This window comes from Eschrichtius robustus, chromosome 1, assembly GCF_028021215.1.
Source record: "Eschrichtius robustus isolate mEscRob2 chromosome 1, mEscRob2.pri, whole genome shotgun sequence".
Classification (NCBI taxonomy): Eukaryota; Metazoa; Chordata; class Mammalia; order Artiodactyla; family Eschrichtiidae; genus Eschrichtius; species Eschrichtius robustus.
In genome coordinates this window covers 198,767,678-198,794,907 of record NC_090824.1, presented here as the reverse complement: position 1 = coordinate 198,794,907, position 27,230 = coordinate 198,767,678, and the positions used below count along the sequence as shown (strand labels likewise).

The 27,230-nt window shown below is 51.7% G+C and overlaps 1 protein-coding gene across 2 annotated transcripts in view; it reads left to right on the top strand.

Moving 5' to 3' along the window:
• Window positions 1-712: 712 nt before the first annotated feature.
• The window catches only part of JCAD (junctional cadherin 5 associated), a 38,116-nt gene continuing 11,598 nt past the window's right edge, over window positions 713-27,230 (top strand). The window contains exons 1-2 of one of the 2 annotated variants that reach the window (XM_068562741.1): window positions 713-816; window positions 15,203-15,544. In XM_068562741.1, the coding sequence (XP_068418842.1) occupies window positions 713-816; window positions 15,203-15,544 (446 nt within the window). Of the gene's footprint in view, window positions 817-1,546; window positions 1,920-15,202; window positions 15,545-27,230 lie in introns of those variants that run through there. The other variant, XM_068562751.1, reaches the window with a different exon arrangement.

Here is a 27,230-nt window from a genome sequence, read left to right as displayed (position 1 = left end):
TGATCACTGCTTCGAGAGAGGTGGAGGGGCTGGAAGCAGGTGAATGCTCATCCCGCTGAGCTCCACCTCCTCCTGGCTTCAGTTTCCTCATCTGTCAGAGACAGGAGCCGGGACGGAGCAGCTGACCTGTAAGGGCTCTTGCAGCCTCCAGCGAAGACTCGCGGGTGCCTGCTTTTAAAGAAGGCGATCCCAAGCACTAAGCTGTTGTCAGCTGTCTTCTGCTCTTCGCGCCTTTCCTGCGTGCACGTTTTTGTGAAAGTGTGTGTGTATGAGTGTGTCTGTGTGCATCTGTGTGTGGCTGTATATGAGCGTAAATGTGTGCACCTGTGTGCATCTGTGTGTGTGTCTGTGTGCATCTGTGTGTGAATATGTCTGTGTGCATCTCTGTGTGGCTCTGTGTATTTGTGTGTGTGTGTGTGTGTGTGTGTGTGTGTGTGTGTGTGTACATTCGCACAGGGTTGAAGCAGCCCAAACCCAAGGGACAGGAAAGAGAGGGAAGGGTGGCCCGCTCACCTGTGGCTTCGGCGGGGCGGGAGGAGGCCTGCGCCCTCGGCTCTGCGTCCGCCGCTCGGGTGCCGCCCTCCGGCCGGAGACCAGAGCCCGGAGGCCGCCTGGCGGGCGGGGCGGGGCGGGGGGCGGAGCGCGGGGGGCTGGGCGGGGGGCGATGGGCGGGGCGGCCGGGCTGGGCGGGGCGGTGGCGGCGGCTCCGGGCATGCTCGGCCGCGGCGGCTGCGAGCGGGGCGGGTCGCGCTGGTCCCCGGCCGGCCGGAGCGGCGGCGGCGGCGGCGGCGCGGGGCAGCATGAGGGAGCCGCTCGGTAAGTCCCGGCGTCCCTCGCCCCTCCTGACTCCCACCGCCCATCCGGTCTGCTCCCACGGCGCCTCGCCCCCAGCTTCCCGCGCTCGCCCCCCAACTTCTCCAGCCCGGACGCGGCTCGGGTCGGCGCCCTCCCCAGCGTGGGGGGATGTCCGCAGCCCGCCGCGCGGCCTCGGGCGGGGGGCGCCGCTCTGCTGGGAGCGCGAGTCCCCGCCCTCAGGTGCCCAGCCCCGGGCGCGCGCTGCCCGGCCGGCGCCGAGGGCCGCGGCTGGCGTCGGCGCGTGTGTCGCCCCTCGGCGCGGGGGGGGGCCCGGAGGGCGGGGGTCGCTGCCGGGTCCGGCGCCTTCGTGGGCGTGTCCACCCTTTGAGCTGACAGCCGCTGCGTGGGGTCCCCGAGGTCCCGGTTCCCACGGCCCCCCCGCGCCGCGCCGTCTCCGCCCGGCCGCGCGCGCCCGCCGCCGGGGGGTCAGGGCCGGGATTAGGGCGCAGATCGCCGCCAGTGCCCGCGGCGGCTCGGCCCCCGGCTGCGGGCGGTGAAGCGGAGGAGGGAAAGGGAAACCGGGGGGGAGAAGGGCAGGGCCCCGCCCGAGAGCGCCGTGCGTCTGGCCGACCAGCCCCCTGTGCGGTCTGCAGCGCGCCCGCCCGCCGGGCCCGGGTCTCCGCGCGCGCCCTCCGCGCCCCGCACCCGCGGTCGCCAGCGGCTCGCCCCCGAGGGCCAGGGCTTTCCTGCACGCCCGACCTACGGCTCAGGGCGCCGCTCTCGCCCCCGAAACGGGCCAGAGCAGCCGAGCGCCTGGGATTCTCCTAGGGGTTTGGAAAAGCAGCTGTGATTTCACTACCGAAGGAAAAAATGGAAACGGGAACTTGACGCCCGCGCAACCTGGCCGCGCCCCAGCCCTCGCTCGTACGCGCTCTCCGGGGGCAGAAGGCTTCGGGGAGCTAGCTTAGGCGGGCTCCTACCCCCGCCCGTCCCCTGCCGCCCCTGGCCACCCCCTGCTGCGTCCCCCGCCCCGGCTCTAGACGCCTGGCCTGTCCTGGGGAGAGAGCGGAGCCGCGCGGACCACACAACTCGGAGGTCTTCCTTTCGTCTTTTCAGTTTCGCAAGTGTGTATCCCGGGGTTCTGAGATGCGGGTTGGACGACGGGAGGGGATTCTTGGGAGTGGGAGTGGGACCGGGATTCAGGCGGCCAGAAACGCTTGGGCGAAAATCGCAGACTCAGTAGTCTGAGTGGGCAAAACTTCAGGGAAACGTTGCCTTATGTCAGGTAGTTTTAGAATTTAAGATGAATGGATTAAGACCGTCCAGCAAGGCAGGCGAGTGTAAGTTTTTTTGGAAGTTTCACGCAGATTCTGTTTCGGGGAACTCATGTTGGTTTTCGTGTGAAGTGGGGAGTTTGGTAAATTCGTTCGGTTTTCCGTAATGCTCTGTGGGTTTGGACTTTATATTTACCTTGATAGTAGGTGTCTAATTATTGGCCACCAGCTGAACAAGCTTCCCGAAGGGCTCCAAGTGTTACTCAGGGCAGGCAGCGTGCAGCAAACGGTATCCCTCCCGCTAGAGGGGTGAGCAAATATTTGTTGAACAGAGGCCTTCATCTGCTGGGCCTTCCTCCCTCCAAACTTCACCCGCTGTTGCAGAGATGGGAAAGTCAGGCCTTTGGCAGGCCCAGGAGATTTAGGGGGATTGGGTGGGTGGAGGAATCCCGTGTCAGAAAGGGAAAAAAAAAAAAAAGAAGAATTTTTGTCTTTCCACCTCCTTGGAACATAACTTAAAATGCCCGAGTGTCCACATGCTCTGGAGGGTTTGACAGGCTAATCAGAGTTATCCAGTAACGCATCTGAGTAAGTCACAGATTCCAGAGACATTGGGCCGTAAAATGTTAGCTATAAAAGGTAACTGGCGACTGGAGGTACACAAGGAGAATAAATAAGGACCAATTTTTCAGTAAAAAAAAAACAAAAACAAACAAAAAACCTTTGAAAAGATCCTTGGAGTCTAATCTTTAAAATGCAGTTTAAAAATAAATCTTAGAAATGCTGTGAGTAAAGAAATCCCGGCAGTCCGCAGCCCCAGCAGGTTCTCAGTGTCCTCGCTGGAGAGCCCTCGAGTTTGGGAGGACACAGCAAACACGGGCCGGGCTGTTCGGAGTCCAGCGTTTCTCTGTTAATGAGCTTGGCCGGTCTTCTCGCTAATGAATCTAAAGAGAGTTCAGAACGCAGAGCGTTGGATTGAAACAATTGTTCTGTTGTGGTTTTTATTTTGAGAAGCAAGGACTACGTCTCTGAAATCCTCTAGGCCTGTTGGCTGAACCCATTACTGCAGTTTATTTGGTTTTTCAGCAGATGTTGTTGTTCACCTTTTGGATGGGAAGTGTTATCTCAGTCGTTGAAACCTTGCTATTGTGCTTTGTTTCGGGGGCGGGCTGACTTAAGGAATGCAGCACTCACTAAAGGGGCACTCACTTGCTAAAGCCAGCAGCCCGGAGGGGCTAGAACAGTCTCCAATACTTTGATATAGTCTTTAAACCTTACATGTTATTGAAAAATACGGGAACCGTCCGGATGCTAAAACCTCAATGATCTTGTTTTGAATTTGTGATATTTTGTTTAGTTTGGCTTATTACCTTAACTTTCTTTAACTAAATATATTTTCCAGAAACTTTCTAAAGGTAATATATAGATAGTTGGGAACAGCCTGGCCCAACCGACAGAGCCTTATTATCAGACCACTAAATGCCCTTGTAGTTTGCTGCTTTTTGGTTATCTCTCTAGAGCTTTCTCATTCAGCTTGTTTCTTGTGTATGTAAGTCTAAGAATTTAGATACTATTATAAAGAGACACCAATATACATATTTCAAAGAGGGAAAGAAAAGGGAGAGAGAGAAAGCAACTGTATGTATAGGAAGACTAATTGGAGAAATAGAAACCAGATGGTTATCTCTTGACACAGTGGGGTTTGGGGGAACTTTTACTTTTTACTTAAACGCTGAATTTTTCAGTGTTTATTTCTAGAATAACATTATATGGCTTTAGTAATCAGAAAATAAATAATGTAAGAATTATATGAAATAATTTAAACTTTAACATTTTTAAATGTTAAAATGTTGGCTCTTTTATTCAAAACAAAACGAGTGTGTTATACGTTTAATAGACTACTTTAGGAATCTTTATATGTGGAGTTTGATGTCTATGATGATAGTGGAATTTAATTCTAACCTATTATAAGTTTTACAGTTGTTTCTGCAAATAGCCAACAGTTCCAGAAGTTTAAAAAATCTTATCCAATTTCAGTCCTTTTCTTAATGACTGCTAATCTTTTGGAAATGTTAATGAGGTACTTAGGGTCTCTTACAAATGGGTGAGGTCTCCAAAGCAATAATTGTGTGACAGAATTTAGAGGTGAAAGAGAAGACAACAGGAGAGTGTGAGTGTGTGTGTGTGTGAATGTGTAGGTATGTGTGTTCATACAAGTTGTGGATGAAGAGACAAAGAAGTTAGAAGAGATAATATTTATGAAAAAAATAAAGTCTGTGATATTTGGTACTTTATTTTCTCTTTTTGAATCAATGCCTTAATACCAACCCAACCCAGCAAGATTAGTGTTCCAGGAACCTTTTGATCTCAGACCCAAGTTTTCCATCTCGTTGTTTTTTGTGGTTTTTTTTTTTTGTCACCTTAAAGAAACTTAACTCCGTGATGGTTGCCCTACTAAAAACTATTACTTCCCAGATTCAATATGCTTTTTATGTCTTAGGAGGTTTTCACCACTTGAGGGCCCTGGCAGAGCTGGTCATCCCTCTGTGGTGTGGTGACGACAGTGTGTGAGAACTTACTGTCCCAGAACTTAAACTGTTGAGCTCTTTATTTAATTATTAAGACTGGAAAGGGAAATGGCAATTCTCTTGCTCATAATAAAATACATGGCTCTACCATCGAAAAAAACACCAAAAAAAAGCTGTAGAAAGCAATAAAAATCCATGCATCAGTTAGCAACATGCCTCAATCTGGTTTGTTTTGTGTCTTGGCTATTCACCTCTTGTTTAAAGAAAGTACTTTGTTATATATTAATCATAACATTTGACCAAAAAATTGTCAGTTGAAGAAATATTTACAGTCAACTGCCAGCAATTTGAGGGACTAATTGCATCTTAAGGCTGGAATGTCAGGGAATGCAACTGAGAAGGTTTTCTAGAAGAGTAACAATGTCTCATCGAGACCTTCAGAATGCTGCTTGTGATCTTACATCCAATTCTATCAGCAGAGCGTGATTTTGAGCCTACTATAATCAGGTTAAGTATATCTGTAGCAGATACGATGCATATACCATATACCAGACCCTTTGAGCCTTACGTAATTTACTATTCATTTATTCTTTTCTTCTGTGTCTCTTTTATGCTCATTGAGTCTTCCAAATATGCAGTACGTTTTCAGTGGTACATTTTCCTAATCCTACCTATGTAGCTTTTTGTTTTTAAGGTTTTTTTTTCCCCGATGATGAAATAATAATAAGTTAGAAGTATAAGAAAGTGCCAATATTTGACCATTATTTTACCCGCAAAACTTCATATGGTTCGATCTAATACATTTCATGACAGAACATCATAAAATACAGTAAAGTATAAATAAGGACATTTTTTTAAAAACTCAGAATCCAATACCACTGTTGATATTTTGGTATGTTTCCTCTTCCCCACACGTGTGTGTGTGTGTGGGTATGTATATAAATGAAATTGTATTATATGCACTGAATCTAGGCTTTTGTAAACTGTCTGTTTAACATGGTACCAGGAGCATTTTCTCCTGTGCCATTATATATCTGAAAACATCATTTTATACACCTGTGTGCATATTATAGTCTACCACGTGGATGCACCAGAATTTTAACCATCCCTTAAACGAACATTTAGTTTAGCTTTTTTTTATTATCATAATTAAAACTTGGATAAGTATCCTTATATAAAACTTTGTGTGTATCTTAGATGGTTTCATTAGGATGGATCCCAAGAAGTGAGATTATTAGTCTATAGGGTTTCAGATTTTTAAAGATTTTATAACATTAATCACTTTCAAGAAAGGAAATAGCATTTACCTACAGATCCCTGCACACATTCATACACAAATAGGAGAGCCCTTACAGCTCACTCACCGTGCCCTCACCAACAACAGCTATTGCCTTCTAGAAGCTTCAGTAATTTGAGAAGTGAATAGTGGCATTTGGGTTTAATTTGCATATCCTTGATCACAGGTGAGGGCGAACGTTTGTTTCATATTTTTAATTGGGTATTTGTCTCTTTCTTAGTTTTTGGTGCTAGGCAAATGTTAAAAAGGCAGAAAAGTGCTGGTTGATTTCATGAGTTCATTAATATTTTGTTGCATTTCGCTGTCTAGCAGAGCCTGCTAACCGTCAATATGAAAAGACGGAACATTTTTATAAATGGGAAGGGAAGAGGCAGTGGAACCTGTTTAGGTAACATTCGTTTGCAAGGATCGACCTCCCCAGGACTGAAGTCACGCCTCCCAGCCTAGGAGGTCCTCAGGAGAGGGTGTCGGCGGCGGGGCCTGTGTGTCTTTGTGTTCTCAGAGCGCAGGGCCTGCACAGCCGGTGCCAAGCAAGCAGCAGTCAGTGGGCTTCGCTGTGCTCGGGGTCTCCTGGGAGGGAGGGTGCTGGACGGTGGCCTCCCTGGCCTTACTTGCCTCCTCCTCCTCTCAGCGTGTGGCCGCTTAGCTCTGCTCTCTGGGCTGGCCTCTCTATGGGTGCTACTTATGAGGCCAAGGTCAGAGGGTCTATCTTCCTGTGACCCAGTTAGCTTTGTTCTGTGTCAGAGCCACAAGCTGTTTTCTCTTCACCGGGGCCGGCTGACTTAGAAATGCCTGCTGCTCAACACAGGGGAGAAGAGGCTAGAGAGAGGGGCGATTTCTAGAGCTAGAAGGACCCCGAAGAACCTCTAGTTCAGCCTTCTTCTTTTTTTTTTTTTTAAATATTATTTATTTATTTATTTATGTTTTTGGCTGTGTTGGGTCTTCGTTGCTGCGCGTGGGCTTTCTCTAGTTGTGGCAAGCGGGGGCCACTCTTCATCGCGGTGCGCGGGCCTCTCACCGTCGCGGCCTCTCTTGTTGCGGAGCACAGGCTCCAGACGCGCAGGCTCAGTAGTTGTGGCTCACGGGGCCCAGTTGCTCCGCGGCATGTGGGATCTTCCCAGACCAGGGCTCGAACCCGTGTCCCCTGCATTGGCAGGCAGACTCTCAACCACTGCGCCACCAGGGAAGCCCCGTTCAGCCTTCTTAATTTACTTTTCTGGGAGAAGACGGAGAAGACTGAAACCCACAGCTTCTCTCCTTGTGTCCTGTGCATCGTCTCAGGCTTCGTTCCACACAGCAGATGTGCGCTGAGCAACGTGGAGGAATGGAAATTCGTCCCTGCAGCGAGGGGCGGACAACTCAAGTTCATGTTCAAATGCTGATGGGTTCTTAGCAGTGCTTTCCTAACCTCACCGTCCCTTCAGCCTGAATATAAAGGATACAGCCGATACTTACAGAACTCAGAAGCCCACCACAGAGTAAGATGGCTTTAAGTGGTCTCATTCGGGTTCTTTGGAAAGGACTAAAACTCTGATGAAAAGCCATTCGAGAATGATCTGGGCACAAAGAAAATTTGCAGGAATAAGCTGGTTAAATTAAAATCGAATGACCGGTCATCTTCTCCAACCGAGGGTTATTTCCGATTTCTGTGTTTCTGCTAATGAAAGGACCAAGACCAAGTCTTAGTCACCAAGACCAAGATCCATTGTACTTCTTCCCTTGAAAGTTACTCTCATTAATTCCCTTTTTTCCTTACCCCTCTGCCACCACCCCTGCGCGTTACGAAAGAGGGGACTTGTCCCCACGTATGTCCTTGTTCTGAGCGTGTTAGTCCTTCACTCTCCTGCCAGAGTCAGTGTAAAGCGCCTTTCCTTTATCTGCCCAAACCCTTCCGTGGTTTCACACCGTGTGCTCATTTAAGTCCAGATCCTATTATCATTGCAGATAAGGGTGGCTATTTCTTTTTTTTTTTTTTTTTTTTAATAAATGTATTTATTTATTTATATTTGGCTGCGTTGGTTGCAATGGGATGCGCGCGGGCTTTCTCTAGTTGTGGCGAGCATGGGCTACTCCTTCTTACGGTGCGCGGGCTTCTCATTGCGGTGGCTTCTTTTGTTGCGGAGCACGGGCTCTAGGCACGCAGGCTTCAGCAATTGTGGCACGAGGCCTCAGTAGTTGTGGTTCACAGGCTCTAGAGCTCAGGCCCAGTAGTTGTGGCACATAGGCTCAGTAGTTGTGGCTCGTGGGCTCTAGAGCGCAGGCTCAGCAGTTGTGGCTCATGGGGTTAGTTGCTCTGCAGCGTGTGGGATCTTCCCGGACCAGGGCTCGAACCCGTGTCCCCTGCATTGGCAGGTGGATTCTTAACCTCTGCACCACCAGGGAAGTCCCAAGGGTGGCTATTTCTATGTAGATAATTTTTTTCTTTTAGAATTTAGTTTTTTCTGAAAATTACAAGCTCCCCTCCCATTTCTCATACGTGCAGTTTGTCTGCTTTTCAGCTTCACACAGCAGCTTTTATGAGAACTCCAGGTCCCCGACCAAGAGCCTGGAACCCAAAATAATTGAAGAGGTCTGCTGAAGGTCAGAGAGCATCGTGTGGTGTATTTGTGAACGAATCGCGTTTCTGAGTATTTGAGTGTTTGGAAGTCAGTGCTAGTATGGCCATCAAGACGTTGCCGTCAGCGAGGCATGAGCCCTCGTGTGTGTGCGTGTACATGCGTGTGTGTGTGGTGTGTGTGCTCAGTGTACACGGGAAGTATCGCCTGGAAGAGCCATCCTAGTCCAAGAGAATAAAGAAGAATTTTTTCCTTTTAAATACAGTTTTTCATCTTCATGCCACCATGCCTTCTCTCCTTTCTTGTTTATATTTATGCATTATTTGGTAAATTAGGAAACTTCTGTTGCTTATTAAGGAAGGAAATTTAGAGCCTAAAATAGTAGCACGGGCTTTGAAGCTAGACAGACCTTGGTTTGACCCTTGGATCTGTGCTTACAGGCTGTGTACCCTTGGACTCTCAGCCTTGGTTTTCTCGTCTATGAAATGGAGACATTCATATCCACAGCAGGACGTTTACTGGGAGTAGAAAATAAAGTGTGCCAGGCAGCCAGCAGAGTAGCTGGCAGACTGCAGATGCTCTGGGGATGGATGATATCATTATCTTTCATGTGCTGCTATTCTGAGCTTATAGCACAGGCTCGCTCTTCTGCTTCGTACAGAGAGAGTTAATTGCAGCGGTGGCAGGGGGATCAATTAACCACAAATTGGAAGATGCTCTTGGTGAATTCGTTGTGCATCTCCTGGAGGGTATTTGAGCATCTTACCACCTAGCCCAAGCATCCTCAAGGGGACGAAAAGTAATAGAATATAAACCTAGTGATGTCATGAATCAATGAAAAAACCCAACCCAACCCGGGAGGGAAACTGAGCTTTTCAGCATTGTTATTCCTCTTCCTCCCACCCCACCCCTCTAAGCCACCTCGATCAGAGCCTGTGTGCCGTAAGCATTTCTCTTTGGGCCTCATCTCGTGAATTTAATCTAATCTAAACCAGTCCTGTCGAGGTGAACAAGAGAACTGTGGACTGAACCCAGTCTTCTCACCCAGCTCAGTGTTCCTTGTTTTTTATTTCCTTCTTCACTGTTTCTTCGATTATGTTAGGAGTCTTGATGCTTATAAGTATGCATCTTAATAACAGAACAGAGGGGGAAAAAAGCAATAGTTTGCATTTAGTGTAACTATTTTTTGGTGTGTTGTCGCACACTCAGCACAAAAGTTTTCTTCTGTAAAAAGAGACTTGTTATAAATCCAGTTTTCCTTCTTTCTATATACTGTCCTACAAAGTTTGCTTTAATCAAATGGCTTGTGTCGCCCAACTCAAGTTGTATAACTGGGTGAGAAGTTCTCTGAGCCGGGCGGCCAGGTTTGGGCCCTGATTTCTCTTTGGTAACATTGAGCAACGCCACAAAGTCCAGTAGAAATTGCTATCCTGACATCCTAATAGCTACTAGAAGCCACACACTTTTCTTTGGAATAAGTGGCCGATCCATCAATTTTACAGATTAGAAAACTGAGGCTTGGAAGTTAAGTCACTTGGTAAAGGCCATCCACCACGCAGAAGCCAGGATGGAAAGCTAGGCCTTTCTGCCAAGAAAGCTCTCTGATCTGCTCCGTTTCCGCTCTGATCAGGTGGAAGTCTGCAGGCACCTTCCACCTGAGATGAGAAGAAACAGCTGAACACACGCCCCCCCAGAGAAGGAGACCCATCAGGATACATGGCCCTTTTACCAGGCCATCAGGTTTTTATTGGGGTGGTAGAGTTTTTAAACTGCTTTCTCAATTTTGTCTTTGAAATGATGGACTTAACTCCAGCAATTTATGGGGCAGAGAATAGTAGGAAAAGATGAAAAGAGCCATGGTGAACTCAAAAGAGACAAAATGCTGCTTCCTGGCTCTCTCAAACCAAAAAGAATAAAAGCGGCAGCGTTGCAGGTCCAATTCATGCCGAGGGTTCCTTGGTGGCCCTCTTAGCTCCTGCTACACTGGGTTTTATCTGTCAACCAGTGATGCTGTGTTCCAAGGCCTCAGGTCTCATTGAGCCCCAGGTAGATCACAGGTAGAGGAAGGAAGCAGGAGACTGTACTTTCCCCTAAGGAGATTTATTTCTTTTCATCTTATGCTCTTAAGAATAGGAAAGTAGCTTCACTTAGTTGCTGTGACTTTTCTTGAAAGGAAATTTTGGATAGGATAGAAGAGGTGTATTTGCTGTTGAGAACAGAGCAAGGAACTTGTTAGACTAAGGAATTTCTCATAGCTTGATGGGATCATTGAACTTGACAAAATTTCAGGGGTCATCTGGTCCAGCATCCTGACCAGCGCAGGATTGATTTCTACATCAGCGCTTTCCAAACTGTAGGTTGTGACCGATTAGTGTGGCACTGAATGTAGTGGGTAGTGACCAGCATTTTTCAAAAGTGAAAATAGAATAGAAAATATTACAGCACCCGTCAGGATGTGAGGGTAAATATTTTTCCTTTCAAGTTTCGACTAATGTGTGTACACACACCTTCAGTGGATTGCTGTAAAAACAACAGAGTTTACAAATCCGTTGCCTTGACCGCCACTGAAGACTCTTCCAGCCACGAACTCCCTACTTTCAGAGGCAGCCAGGCCCTGATGGGCTGTCCTGTTAACACGTGTGTCCTTATCTTAAATGTCTCCTCTGCATTAATGGTATTCTGAGAGTCATAGAATGAAAAAGATACTGAAGGTGGGCTCCTTTGTCTCTGTCCGTGTGTCCTGGGATTCCTTCCCTGAGAGTGTATCTAGGTACCTGCGCTGACTGGACCGCTCTTTATTAGATGTTCCACTATGAGTATTTGATACAAGGTGACAAAGTAGCAAAGAAAAACATTTCTTGCACGGACTGACTGGAAAATCATACTAACAGGGTGATCTCACAGCGCAGCTGTACCTTGAGGGATTTGTTTGGCTTAGAAGCGATCTTCCAGAGGCCTTCCTGACCCCTGGAGACCCTGGGTGAGGGTCCGGTCTCTCCTCCTGTCCTTGCCCCCGTCGCAGCGCTATGACACTGTGGGGAGGGGCAAGCTCCCGTCGGTGTGCATGTGTGTGCCATGCTTCAGCGACCTGCTTTCCCGCTGTCGCTCCAGCAAGCCAGTGAGCTGCTTCTCGAGAGCAAAGAACGTGTCTCGTTCGTTACTATAGTTTCAGTGTCCAGCGCATCCTAGGCCCTCAGGAATTGTGTTCCCACGTTTGGGACTCTCTAAAATAGCATTTGCTGTTGTCAGTGACTCGGATGGCGATGGAAGTGTCCCTTCCTGGAAGACAGCTGTCTGGGTGATAGAAAGCGGGAGTGACTTTGAAAATCAAGAGTCACATCCCAAGTGATAAGAAAGGAATCAGGAAACGGTCTAGTGGCCACAATGAATAGCGAAGGTGAAAGCTTTTCATCGGGCAGGTAACCCTTCAGAGACAAAGGAGCCATCGCTGCATGATAAACGCAGTCTCACATTTGTGTGCGATTTACGCTTTTCCCTATACTTATTTGGCCCTCAAAACGGTCTGGTGAGCCAAGAAGAGAGTGGCCTTGCCATTTTGCAGATCAGAAAACTGAGGTTTGCTGTGGTTAACGACTTGCCCCCGGGATCATGGCTGGGGCTGGGTGGTGCCCTTGAACAACACAGCACCACCGCGGTGATGAAAAGGCTCATGCCTGGGGACTGTGCTGGTGCCCTTGAACAACACAGGTTTGACCTTCGCGGGGCCACAGGTACACAGATTCTTTTCAGTAAGCGCCTCCTTACAGGGTGTGAGCCTGCACGCCCAGGCTCGGTTGAATCCGCGGACGGGGAACCGAGGATACAGAGGGACCCTGTGTACAGAGGCCTGACTGTACAGTTACCCCCAGGTTTTTGATGACCCAGGCGTCGGTGCCCCAAGGGTCAGCTGTACACACACATCTCTCCAAGTTGTAAACCCTCATGTTATAATAACTTGCGTTTATGTCCAGCTTTGCTGTGTGCTTGTCTGAATAGCAGCCCTTTGGGCTGGTGGGCGAGGGTGACCTCGGGTACCATCCGTTTAGAAGGCCGCTGTCTCAGGGCTGGGCAGAAAGTTTGAAAGGGCGCGTCTCCTCCTCAGCACCTTGGCGTCCCCTCCTGGTGGCCGGGGGGATCGATGCGTTAGGGACGGGCCAGTCCTTCTGCAGTAGGTAAGGGTGCTACGGGAAGGACACTGAATCCGAGAGGGGTTGGAAGTGCCGTCTGGCTATTGAGAACTCTGTCTGAGGGGAGGGGTGATGTTTGGCCTGGGGTGGAAAGGAGGTAGAAGACCACGCTCTGAGTTGGGGTCGAGAAGTGGCGAGTGTCAGCCAGAGGGAGAGGGGTCCTCTGGGGATTGGGTGGGTGCTGGGCACCCCACCTGGGCGGCGGGGCCTGTGGGTCGCCCCCTCCCGTGGGGCCCCACGGCCTGCGTGCTGAAGCTGCCGTGCTCCACCCTCATGCTCCCCCAGGCTGCTGGCCTCTGAGGCCAAGCAGGTTAGGAGTCCCCCCAGATCAATACACTTTTGACCCCAAACCCCTAAGGTCAAGTACGGCTTGTTTGAGTTTGGATCTTTTTTGAAAGGTATTCACGGCCTGGCCTGATCTGGCGTGCCACTGAAGGGTTTGCTAAGTGTACTTACACACAGACAGAGCCAGGATGGACCGGCTCACCTAATCCCGGGAGGACAGTGACCCACGGACATTTTCCCTGAGGGCCGTTGCTTCTTGCCACTCTCACAGTGGATTCTGCGGTGGACGCCGGCCTGCTCCTCTGCGTACTGGGTGGCCAGTTGGGGTGCAGCGCACTTTGCTTTGCTTTTAAAGAGCCTGACGTAGTAACGGAGAGAGAAACTGAGTGTCCTCGGACCTAAACTCTAACTTTAGCGGTGGTGCCGACGGGCTGTGTGACCTTGAGCCAGGGAGTCTGAGGACCCTAGTCTAGGCTACCAGGATTCTGTTGCCGTGTCATTTCTTTACTCCTGGTATGACTGTACCCCAAATCTATTTTAAATGCCAGTTCCCCATCTCAGACACATGCATGTGCAGTTTATGGAGTGAACTCCTAATCATTCTTCAAAACTTAGCTCAAATGTCCCTTTCTCCCACTGTGCATTCATTCAACAGTGATTTATTGAGAGCGTAGTATGTGCTAGATGCCAGGGGCCTAGCACTGAACAAAACAGACCTTGCCTCCGCGTTCCCACGGCCCTGGGTTTGTGAGGGGATCCCTTTCCTCTGCAGCCCCAGCCCAGGGCCCGGCTCAGTGGAATCGGAACAAAGGCTCGCCTCTCTGGTCCTTCCATTTCTCTGGCCATGCTGTACAAGCCCCCTAGAAGACATACAGCAGGAGGGTCAGAAGCGGCAGAGTTGCTGTGGAGATGGTTCTGCTAGTAGTATAGTCACAGCAGGAGCTTGTGGATGTCCCATGACCTGGAGGTACCTGATGGAGAATCACAGACTTCCACAGTCTGGTCCCCCCACCCTCTCCGTGCTGACAGCGGAGACGTCGCTGCTGCCGGGCCTAGCGTGTGATGAGGCTGAGCACACGCACAGCGGATCCTGTGATGGGCCCCGGTGAGCGGTCCCGGCAGCAGGAAGCACGTGTGCCCCCTGCGCCCCCCTTTCACCTGCACGCGGGCGGCAGGCATTTCCTGGCCATTGTTTGCAGGGGCTGCCACGGTGCTCGTTGCTATTTCCGTCCACCAGCCAAGCGGGGCTGGAGCTGGCCGGGCTCTTCCAGGCCGGCTTCTGTGTGCTGCTGTCCCAGGCCAGCATCACAGCCCAAGGAGAGGCAGCGGCAGGTCTCACCAAACCGCCTTCCACCCTATTAGCGATGGGAAGACGCAGGAAAGAAGATCCTCTGGTGTAAAAGTAAACATGGCAGTGCCTCGTCTGTGCACACGTGTGCTTTCACGTAGGGCTCTGTCCATTTTCATTCTTCTTGGCCGGTACCGTTGTCTTAGGACAGTTTGTTTGGGGAAGTTGCCACTGTTAAACTAAGGTGCCCTGGCAGGATTCGGACGTGGGCACCCTGGGCTCAGAGGTGCACACCGTCTCCCCAGGATGTGTTGGCGGAGAGATTTGATTCTTACAGGTTTCGTGTGGGAAGAAACTTGGGATCGTGTAGCGCGTTGGGTGTGTAGGCTTGGCCAGCGTTTCTCATCAAGGACTGAAGATCTATTTTCAGCGGCTAGTTACCCACCCAGATTGCTTCTGCTGAAGTGCATCATGGCCGCGGGTTGATTACAGATCTCGCTCTGCCCTCTTGGAGCAAAAGGTGTGTCTCCAAGATGAAAGCAGGGAAGTACAGTAAGATTAAGCTGGGAATGTCTCTCTTTAGCAGCATGGAGTAGTAATTGCAGCTTCCGAGTCTCTCGTTATTTTGTCCTCTCTCCGACGTGTGTTGTCCTCAGATGTCTGGGGTGTGGGCGCTGGGGACACTGTCACATTTCATGGCTTAAATCGCTAGTCTGGACTCTCCCGCGAGGGGCGGCCATCCGCGGGCGGGGTCCCCAGAGTCGGCGCCCCACCCTGGCTCAGTGGAATCAAAGAACAGATGCCGCCTCTCTGGTCCACGAGGGGCCAAGTCACCCAAGCCCGGGCTTGAATGAGCTGGAGGAGCCCCTCTTCCCTTCCTCTGCTGGCACCGTGCCCAGGGTCCAGACTGGTCGGGGCCGAGGGCGGGCGAGGCGCTGGGCGCCAGGGGGAGTCGGTGACGGCTCACAGACACTCTCCTTCCTTGTCCCACAGTGTGGGTCCTGCCACCACGACGGCCCCGGCGGCGGGGCTTGGACGCGGCCCGAGCGCTATGTACAGCGTAGAAGACCTCCTGATCTCCCACGGCTACAAGCTGTCCAGAGAGCTGCCGGCACCGCGCAAGGATGACGGCGAGGGGCGCCAGCCCGTGAGGCCCCGGGCGCCGGCGGGCCCCGGCCTGCTGAACGGCTGTGACGATGGCCCTGCCGCCTCCCCACGCGGCCAGGCCTCGCTGGGGACCGGCCGCCTGAGCGAGCCCGAAAGCCGCGGCCGCGGGCCTCGGAGCCTCGGGGAGCCCCCGAGCGCTGCTGCCGCTGCGCGGATTCCCGAGGCTGGGTAAGCTCCAGCTCAAGCCACCGTCCCCTGTGCCCCGGGGGTCTGGCAGTGGGGGTGTGAGCACGTCCCTGGTCGCCTCCGGTGTGGCTGGGGGGCCTGGGAGGGGGAGGAGCAGAGCGGCGCAAGGCGGCGTGCGCGGGGACGCAGGGCTGGTGCAGCGGGCGTTTAGCACGGAGCGCGCGGAACCGCGTTCTGCCCCGCGGCGCGGCGTCTTGATCCTCAGCCACCTCTTCGTTCCCGTATAATCTCTTCGTGTCTCCCCAGCCAGGAATCACTTGAAAACCCTGGAGAAGCCCGTTTATGTCAGGCACACATTCCTAACGCATTCTGCTCTCTCATCAACGTGTTTCAGTATCTTGTACATTACACGGTTGGCAGACGATGCGCCTCCCCCACGCGTGCCGAAGCAAACCTTTCTTCTCGCGAGTAAGCGTAGTTCCACTGGCCTCCACCCCATCTTTTCACACACGTGCACACGCACACGTCACGCGCACACGCACACGTCACACACGGGCCCTAGTGCGGAGATCGCGTCTGAATACAGCTGCGTCTGTGGGTGTTTTCTTAATAACCAAAAAGAGGGTGGGCCGGGGAGGGTTGGCGGAGGAGAGGGGAGGTAAATCAGAGGGAATTTCGGCGGCTTTGCCCCAGAGCCTGCGCTGGAGAGGACTCCGCAGCCCTCACCCGGCAGTTTCAACCTAGGGAAACGCTTTGCCATTACTTCCTAAAGCTGTGTTTGCCTTTAATGCTGCCTGGGGACCAGGCTCAGGCCGGGGGAGGGGCCCTGCCTACAAGGAGTGCGAGGCTGGGTACAGCCACGCAAAACGGGCCACCCAAACAGGTGGGAGCAGAGGGCCTCTGTTTAAGGGAATCAAACACACATGCAAACAAGAAGGGCAGTGAGTCCAGTCCAAAGGGAATGAACTAGCTTCCACCGTGACAGGTCGCCTTTCACAGGGAGGATCTTCCTTGTTGGTCGACAGCCTTCAGGGGAGGGATTTTGCTCTTACGGGTCGGAGCGTTCAGCACCTTGGTCACTGAGTAGAAGCAAAGGGGAGGGCCCCTCTTCACACCCAGTGGAGTAGAAGCAGGTTTGTGTTGCCAAGTCAGAGCTGCCTCTTTGTGGAGGGCAAGCGTTGTCACTGACGGGGCGGGTTCAGGAGGGAACCCAGGCTGGAGAAGGGCTTGAAGCTGCTTTTATTTAACCTTGCCCTTCAAAACCTGTCCTTATATCCACTACTGCCTTTGCAGCCATATTCCCTGCAAAGCACGCCCACCGTGGGTTTTGGAGGAGAGTGATTGTGGGTATGTTGTCCGAGAGCCAGGACAGCCTTAGCTGCTGCCGCATGAACGCGTGCTGGGTTTTACCCCGCCTCCTGTGCTTCAGGTTCTGTGCTGAGTACACCTGCACCTTCCGCCCTGGGTTTCAGGGCACCGAGACTGTGCCTTGCTCCTCCTCCTGCATTTCCTACAGAGCTCGCTACGTGCTGGGCACACAGTGTGTCCAGTATAAGCCCAGGGATTCAGTTCATCCAGCCAGCCTTGTAACAGTTGTTGAGAAGCAGAAGGTTTAGTTTCTAACGAGGTAAAGACAATGGCTTTGGAATCCCTGAACACGTGCCACGAGTGGGGTCCATCCCAGTGCAAAGGGCTGAATCAGAGATCAGAGTTGGGTCCCGCTTGGGAAGCAGTAGAATCCCCTTGAGGATTCCACGTGGGCACTGAGGCTCCCAGCCCCGTTCACAGCTCGCTCAGGGTTCCCTAGCCCTGTGTGATCACAGGGGCCTGGGAATCTCAAGGCCCTCCATCCCAGCCTCCCTCAGACCTGTAGGCGCCTTTCTTTCTGTCATAAGTGAAGGGCTCGGCTGGGTTGAGAGCAGCGCTGGGACGTCTTTGCCTGTCGACAGAGTTCTGAGAGATCTGGCCTTTCCTGCCCAGTTCTGAGGCTGGCCGGTTAACTTGGGAGGTGTCGAGGCGCTTTTGGATTGAAGGTTGCCTTGTAGGGTAGAAAGAAAATGCACTCATGTTTGCAAAGATCCATGCCAGCGCCCAGCGCCTCAGAGACCCGCTGCCCAGCTTCCTGGCTGGAAGTGAAAAGACGTTTTCTTTCTTTAGTGGCCGGTAGAGAACTGGGAAGAGGAGGCAAGCGGGAAAGGTAGGCGGGAGGGGATTATGTTTCCCTTTCAGGAGAAGCGTGCCTTGAGAGGAAATAAATAGGTGCTAATAGTTAAAGCTTAAAAATGTGAAGAAAAAGGAAACTGCCAAATTCTTTGGCTCCTGGGAATTCTGAATCTGGATGCATCAGTGGTGCTCAGCCAGATCCCAGCCTTTAGTCACTTGGCGAGGCAGCCGTGGTCCTGCACCTGGCCTGGTCCCCACCGTGACCCTGCCGGGCTGGTCTCTGGGTCTGGGGGGCCGCTGGGGCCCAGGATGCGCTGTCCAACTCCAAGCCATTGGGGTGACTGGGGAGCATCACAGGGGCCCCTCATCCTGCGGTTCCTCGGTGGGGTGAGGTCTGCCCTAGAGAGTGCCCACACCACAGGCCGGTCCTCAGCACCCCTGGACCGCCTGGGAACGGGGGGCTCAGAGCAGTTTGGAAGGCCACAGGGGCCGAAAGGAGACTGGTTTGTTTTATTCTGGTGGAATGGCGGAGAGGTAGGCATCTTAGCAATGTCGTTATTTTATAGCCAAGAGCCTGAAGCTCAGAGAACGTCAGTGACTCTGCAAGGGCCACTCACTCGGTGCTACCGTGGAGGGAAGCCCGGCTTGGGCCACAGCAGCACCGGGCCTGGCCACACTGTGCCTGGCGGGGCCCGTCGCCTGTGCTGGGCCATCCTCACCTCCTCCCCTGCCCTCCCTGCCCGTGGGCGGGGGTACCGGCTCCCACGCGCCGCCGCGCCCCTTCCTGTCTGGCAAGCTGCGTAGGGACGGCATCTGTGCTCCCAGGTCAGAGCCGGGTAATGATGCCGCCCTGCGCACACAGGCCGGGGCCACGGAGGTGGGGGGCAGTGTCGCCCGTCATCTGGGCGTGGCTAGAACATCAGGATTACGGGGTGAGAATGAAGAATGATGGGATTGATAACTCACATCACCTTAGAGTTTCTCATGTATGAGCTGGTTATATACAGCAAAATGTTGAAAAAGAGGCGGGGAGGAACACAGAACAGATTTGGAGCCTGCACTAGGTTCCCAAATGCAGGATCCACGCTTCCTAAGTGGGCGGAGAGGCTGTGCTCTGAGCTGTCGCTATTGTTAGTTAGCTCGAGCGATCCCGAGCTCCCGGGATGGCAGGAGGGGTGCAGGACCGGCTGAACCTGCTGAGAAACCCTTTGGCTCAAGTGGCGAGACCATTCTCCTTCAGCACAGTTTATCGAGAATGACAGAGTCACTGCTTTCCAAAGCCGCGTCCCACGTGTTGCCGAGACCGACCTTCCCAGGGCTGGCGACGCGACAAGCATGTAAAGCGCAAACCCTGGCTGTGCGGCCCCGTCACCTGCGCCGTCGACCCCAGCTCTGAGGTCGCGGTCTTGGTGGCTTCGTTTATACCGACCTTGGGGGACGAGCGGGGAGGGGCGGGGGGAGGAGGTGACAATCACAGGCTCAGCAGAACCCCCAGGGGGCCGCCTGGTCCCTGGCGGGAAAGCGTCCGTCCTTGTGGGTTCTCCGGGTGCGGGGAACCAGAGGCACCTGCTTGAGGGGAGAGGTGTGAGGATACCACGGGGTCTTGGCCCGCGGGACACGAAGACTGGCGGCCTCACCCAATGTGGGATGAGCAAGCTGGGCCCAGGACGGGCCACTAGCCCAGGTCTCTCCAGGCTGTGGTTCGTCCCTGCGGGACCCTCTCCGCCCGAGGTGTCGCCTGTCACTGCGTCTCCCTGCACTGCAGCTCCTCCGCAGACGCCACCAGCAGGTCCCATTTCCCGCTGACTTGGGCTCCCCGGGACTTCAGTCCCACATGGAGGCAGAGGTTTGGCTCCAGAGCCCCCGCCGACTTCCGCCCTTGGGTCTTAGTTTAAATTTCCGAGAGAAAGTATGTGTAGTTTGGGGCAGCCAGAGATGTTTTGGGCTCGATGAGCGTGCCGGCCCTGTCCTGATTGGCGGTCAGTGCGGCGAGGGGCTGGCCAGGGGAGGGCGGCTGGACGGTGGTGGGTGTCCGAGCCTCACCCGCTCTGGGCGGAGGGCTTAGGATAAGGGTGCTTCCCAGGCCAGGGTGGGCGCGGGGCTGACCGTGCACCCCACGCATATTTTCTTTTCTCTTCCCAGACCGTTGATTTAGGAACCCTAAAGCCCTGGCACGTCCCCCTTGAGTCATTCACTCCGCAGAGAGGTCACCTGGGTGCTAAACCACTCCTAAATGGTCTCAGGGATAGGACTGGGGTGATGAAACTGGCTGTGTGAGAGTCACCCATGTGGTACAGAAGAAAACTCACGGGTCATGTCAAATGTCACTACAGTATTCCTGGGTTCATAGCAGGAAAACCGAGGATGTCTGTAAAACTGCAGACAGCGTTCTAGATGTCAGATGATTTAATGCTAGGTTTTTGTTGTGTCCTAATCTTGGCCGTGTAACCAACAACAGATACTAACTATGTGCATCTTCTCTGTGGCCTCTCTGGCCTCCCCATGGCAACATGAAAATGATGCTTCCGAAAGCTGGTATTTACATCTGTGCTCAAAGCTTATAATGAGTAGACTTTCAGTCCTTCAGTTTGTACCAAGTTTAACTATTTCTGCACATACTGCCTTGTTCCAGGGTGTGCTTGCCAAAACACACACACACACACACACACACACACAAAGATAAAGGGGAAACAGAGGAAACACGCAAAGGAGAAAAGCTAGCTGTTATCTATATGTGGAGGAAACTGCATGCTTAAATGCAAGTAGCCATCACTGAATAATACTCAGCCACCATTAAACTTGTGAAACACTGTTATCAGGCATTCCCTGTTTCCTTACTGTGTTTCCTTTGAAATGTTATAATCAGAGGAAGCTGTAAAATAACGTAACATAGCAGAGGTCTGAGTCTGAAAGTTGCACCACAATAAGCTCTTTTCTGCTCAGCCCCAGAAATCCTGAGAATAGCTTGTAATTATGTCCTGCCGTCAGCGCAGTCATAGCTAATTAGAGACTCAGCAGTCTGAGAGGATCTCTGATGCGGGGTGAGGGGCCTCGCCTGGGGAGCCTTACATCTGATCAGTGAACATCGTTCTAGGTGGTGCTACTGGGTATGGTAAACAGTTCCTTTTCAGAGGCCTTTTAAGCTTCTCTCCAATCATATCCTGCTTATAATGGTTTTCCAAAAAAGGAATGCCTCGAGTTTAACATCTGTTTCCATGTATCTCTTTCTCTGTACAGAATTACACTTCCACAAACATCGTTTGTCTTGTAGCTGCTGCTTCATCTCCTAAGCGTTAGGCCTTGTTAGTTTGACCTCTTCACAGAGCAAAGTACGGATTGTGGGAGCTGGAGTGCTCATCAACGCACGTGAAGATTCAGACCTCCGATTTCCCCGTTGTCTTGTTGTAAACCCTTCTTCTGAGGCACTTTGTTCTTGTTCATCAGCAGTGTAAGCTTCCGGAAGCCCGGACACAGGTCCTCTCCCTGCACGTGCTCCCATGTTGCTCTGCCGTCACCATGTTTTCCCAAGAAGAATCAGGTTGGACCCTTTGAACGTGAGACTTCAGGGAGAACAGTGGTGAGGAGGTGCTTCTAGAATTAGGGGGGAGACATCAGCAGCACAGCCAAGAGCTCCATTTGTCTTGGCAGCCACATTATCACCAAGAGGAGACTTGTTGGTGATGAGTTCCTTCTTTAGCTAGAGAACTGGGTTAGTTAGCAGGTGAGGAAACACCCATATATATGCATAAGGATATGTCCTTATTACGAGAACATGGGAAAATTCTGGAATAGTCTGCTTTACCTAGTGGATTCATGAGAGAGAAAATGGGTCCCATTTTGCTCTTCCTGCTTTGTTTGAATAGACTAGATGTTGGTTGGCTGGACATCATTGTTATGGACCCTCCCGTAGAGCCTGGCCGGAGGGTCAGGGTCTTGTTACGGCAGTCAGTGCACCCTGACTCCCTGCTGCTGTGCAGGCCCATTGATTACAGCTTAGGAGAGGACAGTACGGGTCTAAAATAACCCCACTCGAAGACAGACACTCACTTGTCTCTTTCCTGCCTGCCCCTCACCCCCTCCGTGTACCATGTGAGGCGAAGACTTTCGAAATGGATCCACTCTGCTGAGAATTTCTTTTAATGGGGTTCATGATAGTACGAATAGCTAAAAACAGGGGTTTCGTATGTTAGACACTCTGCCAAACAGTCATTAGTCCTCCCAACAAACTTGAAAAGGAAGGCGTTCGGACCATCCACTGGACAGGGGGGCGAGGAGTCAGAGGCCAGAGGAGGTGAGGCGTGTTGCCGAGGGTACGTGGTCACGAAGCCCTGCTGCAGGCGTCTGGACCCCCCGCCGCCCAGCGCCCCAGGGGACGCCCACACACTCCGGGCAGCGTCCCCACCCCGCTCCCTGGTGGCGCCGCCGAGGGGCCCCTCAGTCCCGGGCAGGTGCCACGCGCCTCGGCAGCTCCATCGCCGGGGAGCCGCCCTCCTTGGGGGTCCGCCGCAGGTTCCCCAGCAACCTGACCTCAGGCCCTGTCTTCTCATCCCACTCCTCCCCACTTCAGCCCTTTCTTCCTGAAGCTGGGAAATCCATCAGAAGGGGCCAGGTCACCCAGAGTAAGTGCAGGGCAGCTGCCCAGCCACTGGGGGGAGGGTCCCACATCTGGGAGGGAGGGAACGGCGTCTGCCCCACGTGTATCCCCGAGAACTGCAGCTCCAGGCTGCAGCTCCAGGCGCTGGTTTGTAAAATGCAAGCAACGACCCTAAACGCCCCTCCCCGGAGCAGGGCCTTTTGGGCGGGGCCTCTGACTTAGGTCACTTGGATAAAAGGTCTTCACCAGACCTCGCAGAATCAAAAATCTCTTGAAGTCCTACCCTGAAGATGATGCAGAAAACTGCCGGCCGCCACGAGAGCAAGTTGTATCCGCTGCTGGTGACGCGGTCTGATAGCCAGCCCCACAGCACAGCTTCCCCTGCCCAACCTGAGCTCATCTCTGTGGACCCTGGACCCGGGCTGAGGCGTTCAGACCCCCGGGTGGAGGACCAGACTCAGGGCCTTCCGTCCCCTGTGTCAGCAGATGTGCTTCCCGGGTGGATCTGCTTAGTTACCTGTCCGTGGATACCTAGAGTGCTTTGGACTGTCTTCCTGCCCCGCCCCTCCCCCATACGCTAAAGTTAGCATCATTCCTCAGTCCTGTCATTTATCATGCTTCCTCTTCCAGACCCACTGTTAAGTGTGTGTATTTTTAAAAAAAAAAAAACCAAACAGTAACCTCCTGGGATAGTCTCCCTGGTCCTTTATTTCAGCTGAATCTCTAGTATTTATCATTTGCACTCACTTATCGCGACACTGTGAAAAGCAGGCGTTAACAGTACAGTAGCGTCTGACCGGACAGTTGTGTGTCTCTTAGTTACCTCTGTGCCAGTGCAACCTGCAGTTCTTGTTCAGCTTGAGCGTGGCTGAATAGCGATCTTTGTCCATTATGCTCCCAGAGCAGCTTTGTCTTTTCTGACTGATCTTAATTTGTGCTAACCTCTAAACCTTAGTCGCGATCTCTTCCTGACCTTATAGCTCCCCTTTCCAAAATTAGCTTATCTGTTACCCTGAGTCAGAGGGTTAGTCACACGGTGTAGTATACTGAGTATACCACGGCACGCTGGAAAGTAAAATTGCAGGCTTCCAGGCCCAGAGAGGATTGGGAGGAAATTCTGTAGCACTAGATAGCTGACCGCATCCCAGAAACATGCCAGACACCCAACACTGGGCTGGTGACGCTGAGTCACTCTAAAGAGATGCCCCAGTGCCCCTGCCAACCTAGAAGGAAAGCGCTTCTCCTTCACGGGGTGGGAGGTCCTTTAAGCGACATGTACTACCCTTATGCTCAGACTGTGCTCCTGGGTAAGACTGACCCGCCCATCTGGAAGAGGGCGTGGCTTCTGAAGGAAGTGCCACCAGGGTTTCAAGGTCATGGGGCGGCACCAGCATCTGCTAGGGTGGTGGCCCTGCCAACGGGAAGAAGTCACTGGACTGGGGACCACTTCGGTGGGGCCTCCCGCCCTCCACCCCGACCTCCACAGAGAAGACGAGACTTTGGGGGCTGCCCTTGGGGGACCAGATGCAGGATTCTGTGGGGAAGGGAGGAGGGCATCTCCCCCCGGCCGCGGGGTGTCGGGCACAGAGCTAGGCTGGATCGAGCCCAGGCGATCACAGGTTGGTGTAGCTCTGAGGACCGTGGAGGGGATAATCCTGCAATGGGTGCAGCCATGGTTAAAAATCATGGCCCACGCTGCCCTTCTAAGTAGGCTTTCCTTTTTAAAAGGATGGTGGGATTTCCTGTTGCGGTTGAAAATGTCATGTGAACAGACAGAAACGTCTCACTTTTTTCATCATCAGCCTTTAAATATCTTCAGCAAATAGACCTGCCTCTTTTCCTGTAGACATGTTGTTATTCACATGTTCATGTTTCAGAGATTTTCCGAACACTGCGTATCAGTGGTTCTGTCGTCATCGTGTCTCGTTTCTGATACTCAGGGAGCTGCTCGCAGGTGTGGCTTCTGTCTCCTCTCTGACCTGTTCTCCCAGGGATTCTGTACAAAGACCCTGCTTGTCTCACTGACCTTGTCGACACCGTTTATTTGGGCTCTCACACGCCACTTGGCTTTCCTTATCTTTTTCCCACCCTGTATTAAGGCGTTCAGCATGTTTTTTGTGAAACGTCCCATTGTTAACGTTTTGTAAATGTAAATTATTAGTCTCATTTTTTAAAAAGAAAAATTTGATCTCAGCTTATTTCCTCAAAAGTACCGGAAAACACATTCTTGGCTTTGAAGCCATGTGAAGTGGCACACATTTTAGCTGCTAATGGACGTCATACACTGAAGCCAGTAAATATCCAACTTGATAACTTGTCTGAAGGAGAAATTCATTCACCAGAACGGTCACCACGTGGGTCCACGTGTGCCTGTGAGAGCCAGGCTCAGACTAGGTACAAACTAGATGTTTGTGAAATAATTGCTTTATAGTTTTCTCTGTCATGTGTACTCTTTAAAATAGATTATTTAAAGTTCTCCGGGTGGATCTGTGTTTTCTTGAAACTGGGATTTTGGTGTATTGTGCAAATAGAAAAAAGTTTTGCCTAGAATGATGCCTAGCCGTTTTGATTAGTTACAGATGGCAGCTTTGACAAAGTTAAGGTGATAACGGAACATTTTTGGGCGGGGAAGAAAACTGGCCCCCTTACTGGCGTAGGTAACTACAGCCTGTTTATATCCTTGTCCTGTTTATGTCATTCTTTGTTTGTCTCTGATTATGTTCGTGCCCCGAACGTGGACAAATTGCACCTCAGGATTTCAGTCCCTCCTGACGTTTGCCGAGAAACCAGAATATCTATTGAGAAAGTGAGCAAAAGCCATGCAGTGTGGTTTCTTCTGTAAAAACCAGGCACCCCAGATGTTTACAGGTCTGTAAGGAAGCCCGCTCACCGTCAGCTGCAGAACAGAGGTGAGAAAGGAGATTCTGACGCCGGGCATTGACCACCTACTTCCTAGTGATTTATTTTACTCTCTCTTAATTGGGTCTGTGACAACTGTGACATCTTATTAAGCTGCACTTTTTGAATCTTGCCCTTGGACTTGGCATAGAGTCTAAGACCCTGAAGCCAGTAGGTGCCGAGGACCTTTGCACGGTTCGTCGTCTGCATCAGGCTCCGGAGGGGCAGCCGTAGGGCGTCCCTAAGGGAAGGGACCTCGGCTTCCGGAGCTCGGCTGGTGGTAGGGGGCACGTCCGGGAGGCCAGCACGGTGGCTTCCACAGGGACCAGTCCTTGTAGAACCTGACCCGAGGAGGGCTGTGCCAGCCTTCAAAACCTAAATGCTCGAATGGCCATCTGATGGCAACAGAAGCAGCAAAGAAACCGTCAGCTCTGCGCAGGGTTAAGGCAGCTTGCAGCGCGTGGGCAAAGTACATGCAGGAGTTAGGCGGCTGTGCAGCAAATGCTTTGCCTCAAATTCATTTCATACATTTTCTACTTTTTCAGCCCATGACTCAGCTTTGCTGAAGTGGCTGCTTAAGTCACTGAGGTGGGGATGCAGGACCTGAAGAGCTACCTTCACTTCTTAAGGCAAAGAAGTAATTCCAGAATAATGATTAATAACAATAATAACAACAGTAGGTTTTTACCATTTACTCACCATCTAGGCTCCTGTTGAACTGCCCTTCTTTCTGCCTGTGTGTTGGGAAGGGTGCTCCGGCAGCCCATCCCCTGCAGTTGCTGGTCCCCAGGCCTCCACCTGCTGTGGCTGCATGGAACTAGTGGCCCGGAGCCCCTCCCCGCTTTCCGTACCATCCTTGCTCTGCCGTCCTGTCAGCTGAAGAGTGGACTATGGTATAGAAATCGTTCCAAACCACAATATGTGGTTTAATGACACCTAAGCACATAAAAAAAAAAAAAAAAGAGAGAACCAATGAGAGATTACTTTCACTTATCTAGTAAGGAAACAAATCGGCTGTCATAACCAGACACGGAAACAGTTCAGCAGGACCAGCTCTGCTCCACGCTGCGAGTGGGAGCCTACACGGGCCTGGCCGATCTGAGGTTAGATTGCACCACAGGGATAACGTGATCCCCTGATCTGCCGATTCCTTTTCTACGGATTGATTCTAAATAACCTGAGACGTGCTTAGTGTTGGTGAATAGCGTTTCTCAAAAGTGTTTTAGAACGTAAGCTACATGGATGTCTGATAGTAGTATGATGGTTAAATAAAGCACGTACACATGACAGACTACTATTCTCCCACTGAAACTGTGCACGTGAGGAATTTGTCATTACGCTGGAAGAAGTAAAACATGGTGGCCAACGGCTTTATGGTCACATTTGTTGGGTTTGAATTCTTTTCCCACCACTTACAAGCTGTGTGACTTGGGAGAGTTGCTCAACCTCTCTGTGCCTCAGTTTCCTCCTCTGTAAAATGGGACTGACAGCAGTTCCTACCTCGGAGCGGTACTGGTGAAGCTTAAATGGGTTAGGAAAGCACTTAGTAAGGACCTAGCACACTGTCACCACTATGTAAGTGTTGGCTGTCGTTTGTGCTGCAGATGTTGGGAAATGTTGACGTAAAACCAGAAAGGAGATCAACCCTAAGGCTGTTTGGAAATCCACATCCTCACACACACAGAGACTAGAAGATATACATCAAAATGACTGTCTCTGGGTATAAAGACTACGAGCGATTTTGGGGTTTTGTACTTCCCTATATTTTTCCACATTCTCAACAATGAGTGCGTATTACTTTTATAATTTAAAAAGCAATCGGGACTTTTCGAGTTGGAACCTTTCCTGCTTAGCCCGTGGTTAATCGAGGTAGTGGAACGCCCCAGGCTTCCTCCCGCCTCATGGGTTTTCTGTGTTATAGTCCTGGTCTCTGCCGGTTTGTAGGCAGGAGCTTAATATTTCTGCACAGTTTAGCGGTGTTGTTCAGATCCTTCCTTCAGCTGCAGTAGAGCAGCTCTAAACTCGGGCTGCCACAGTCATTTGAGGAGGTTTGGAAATATCTGGGCCCGGGCT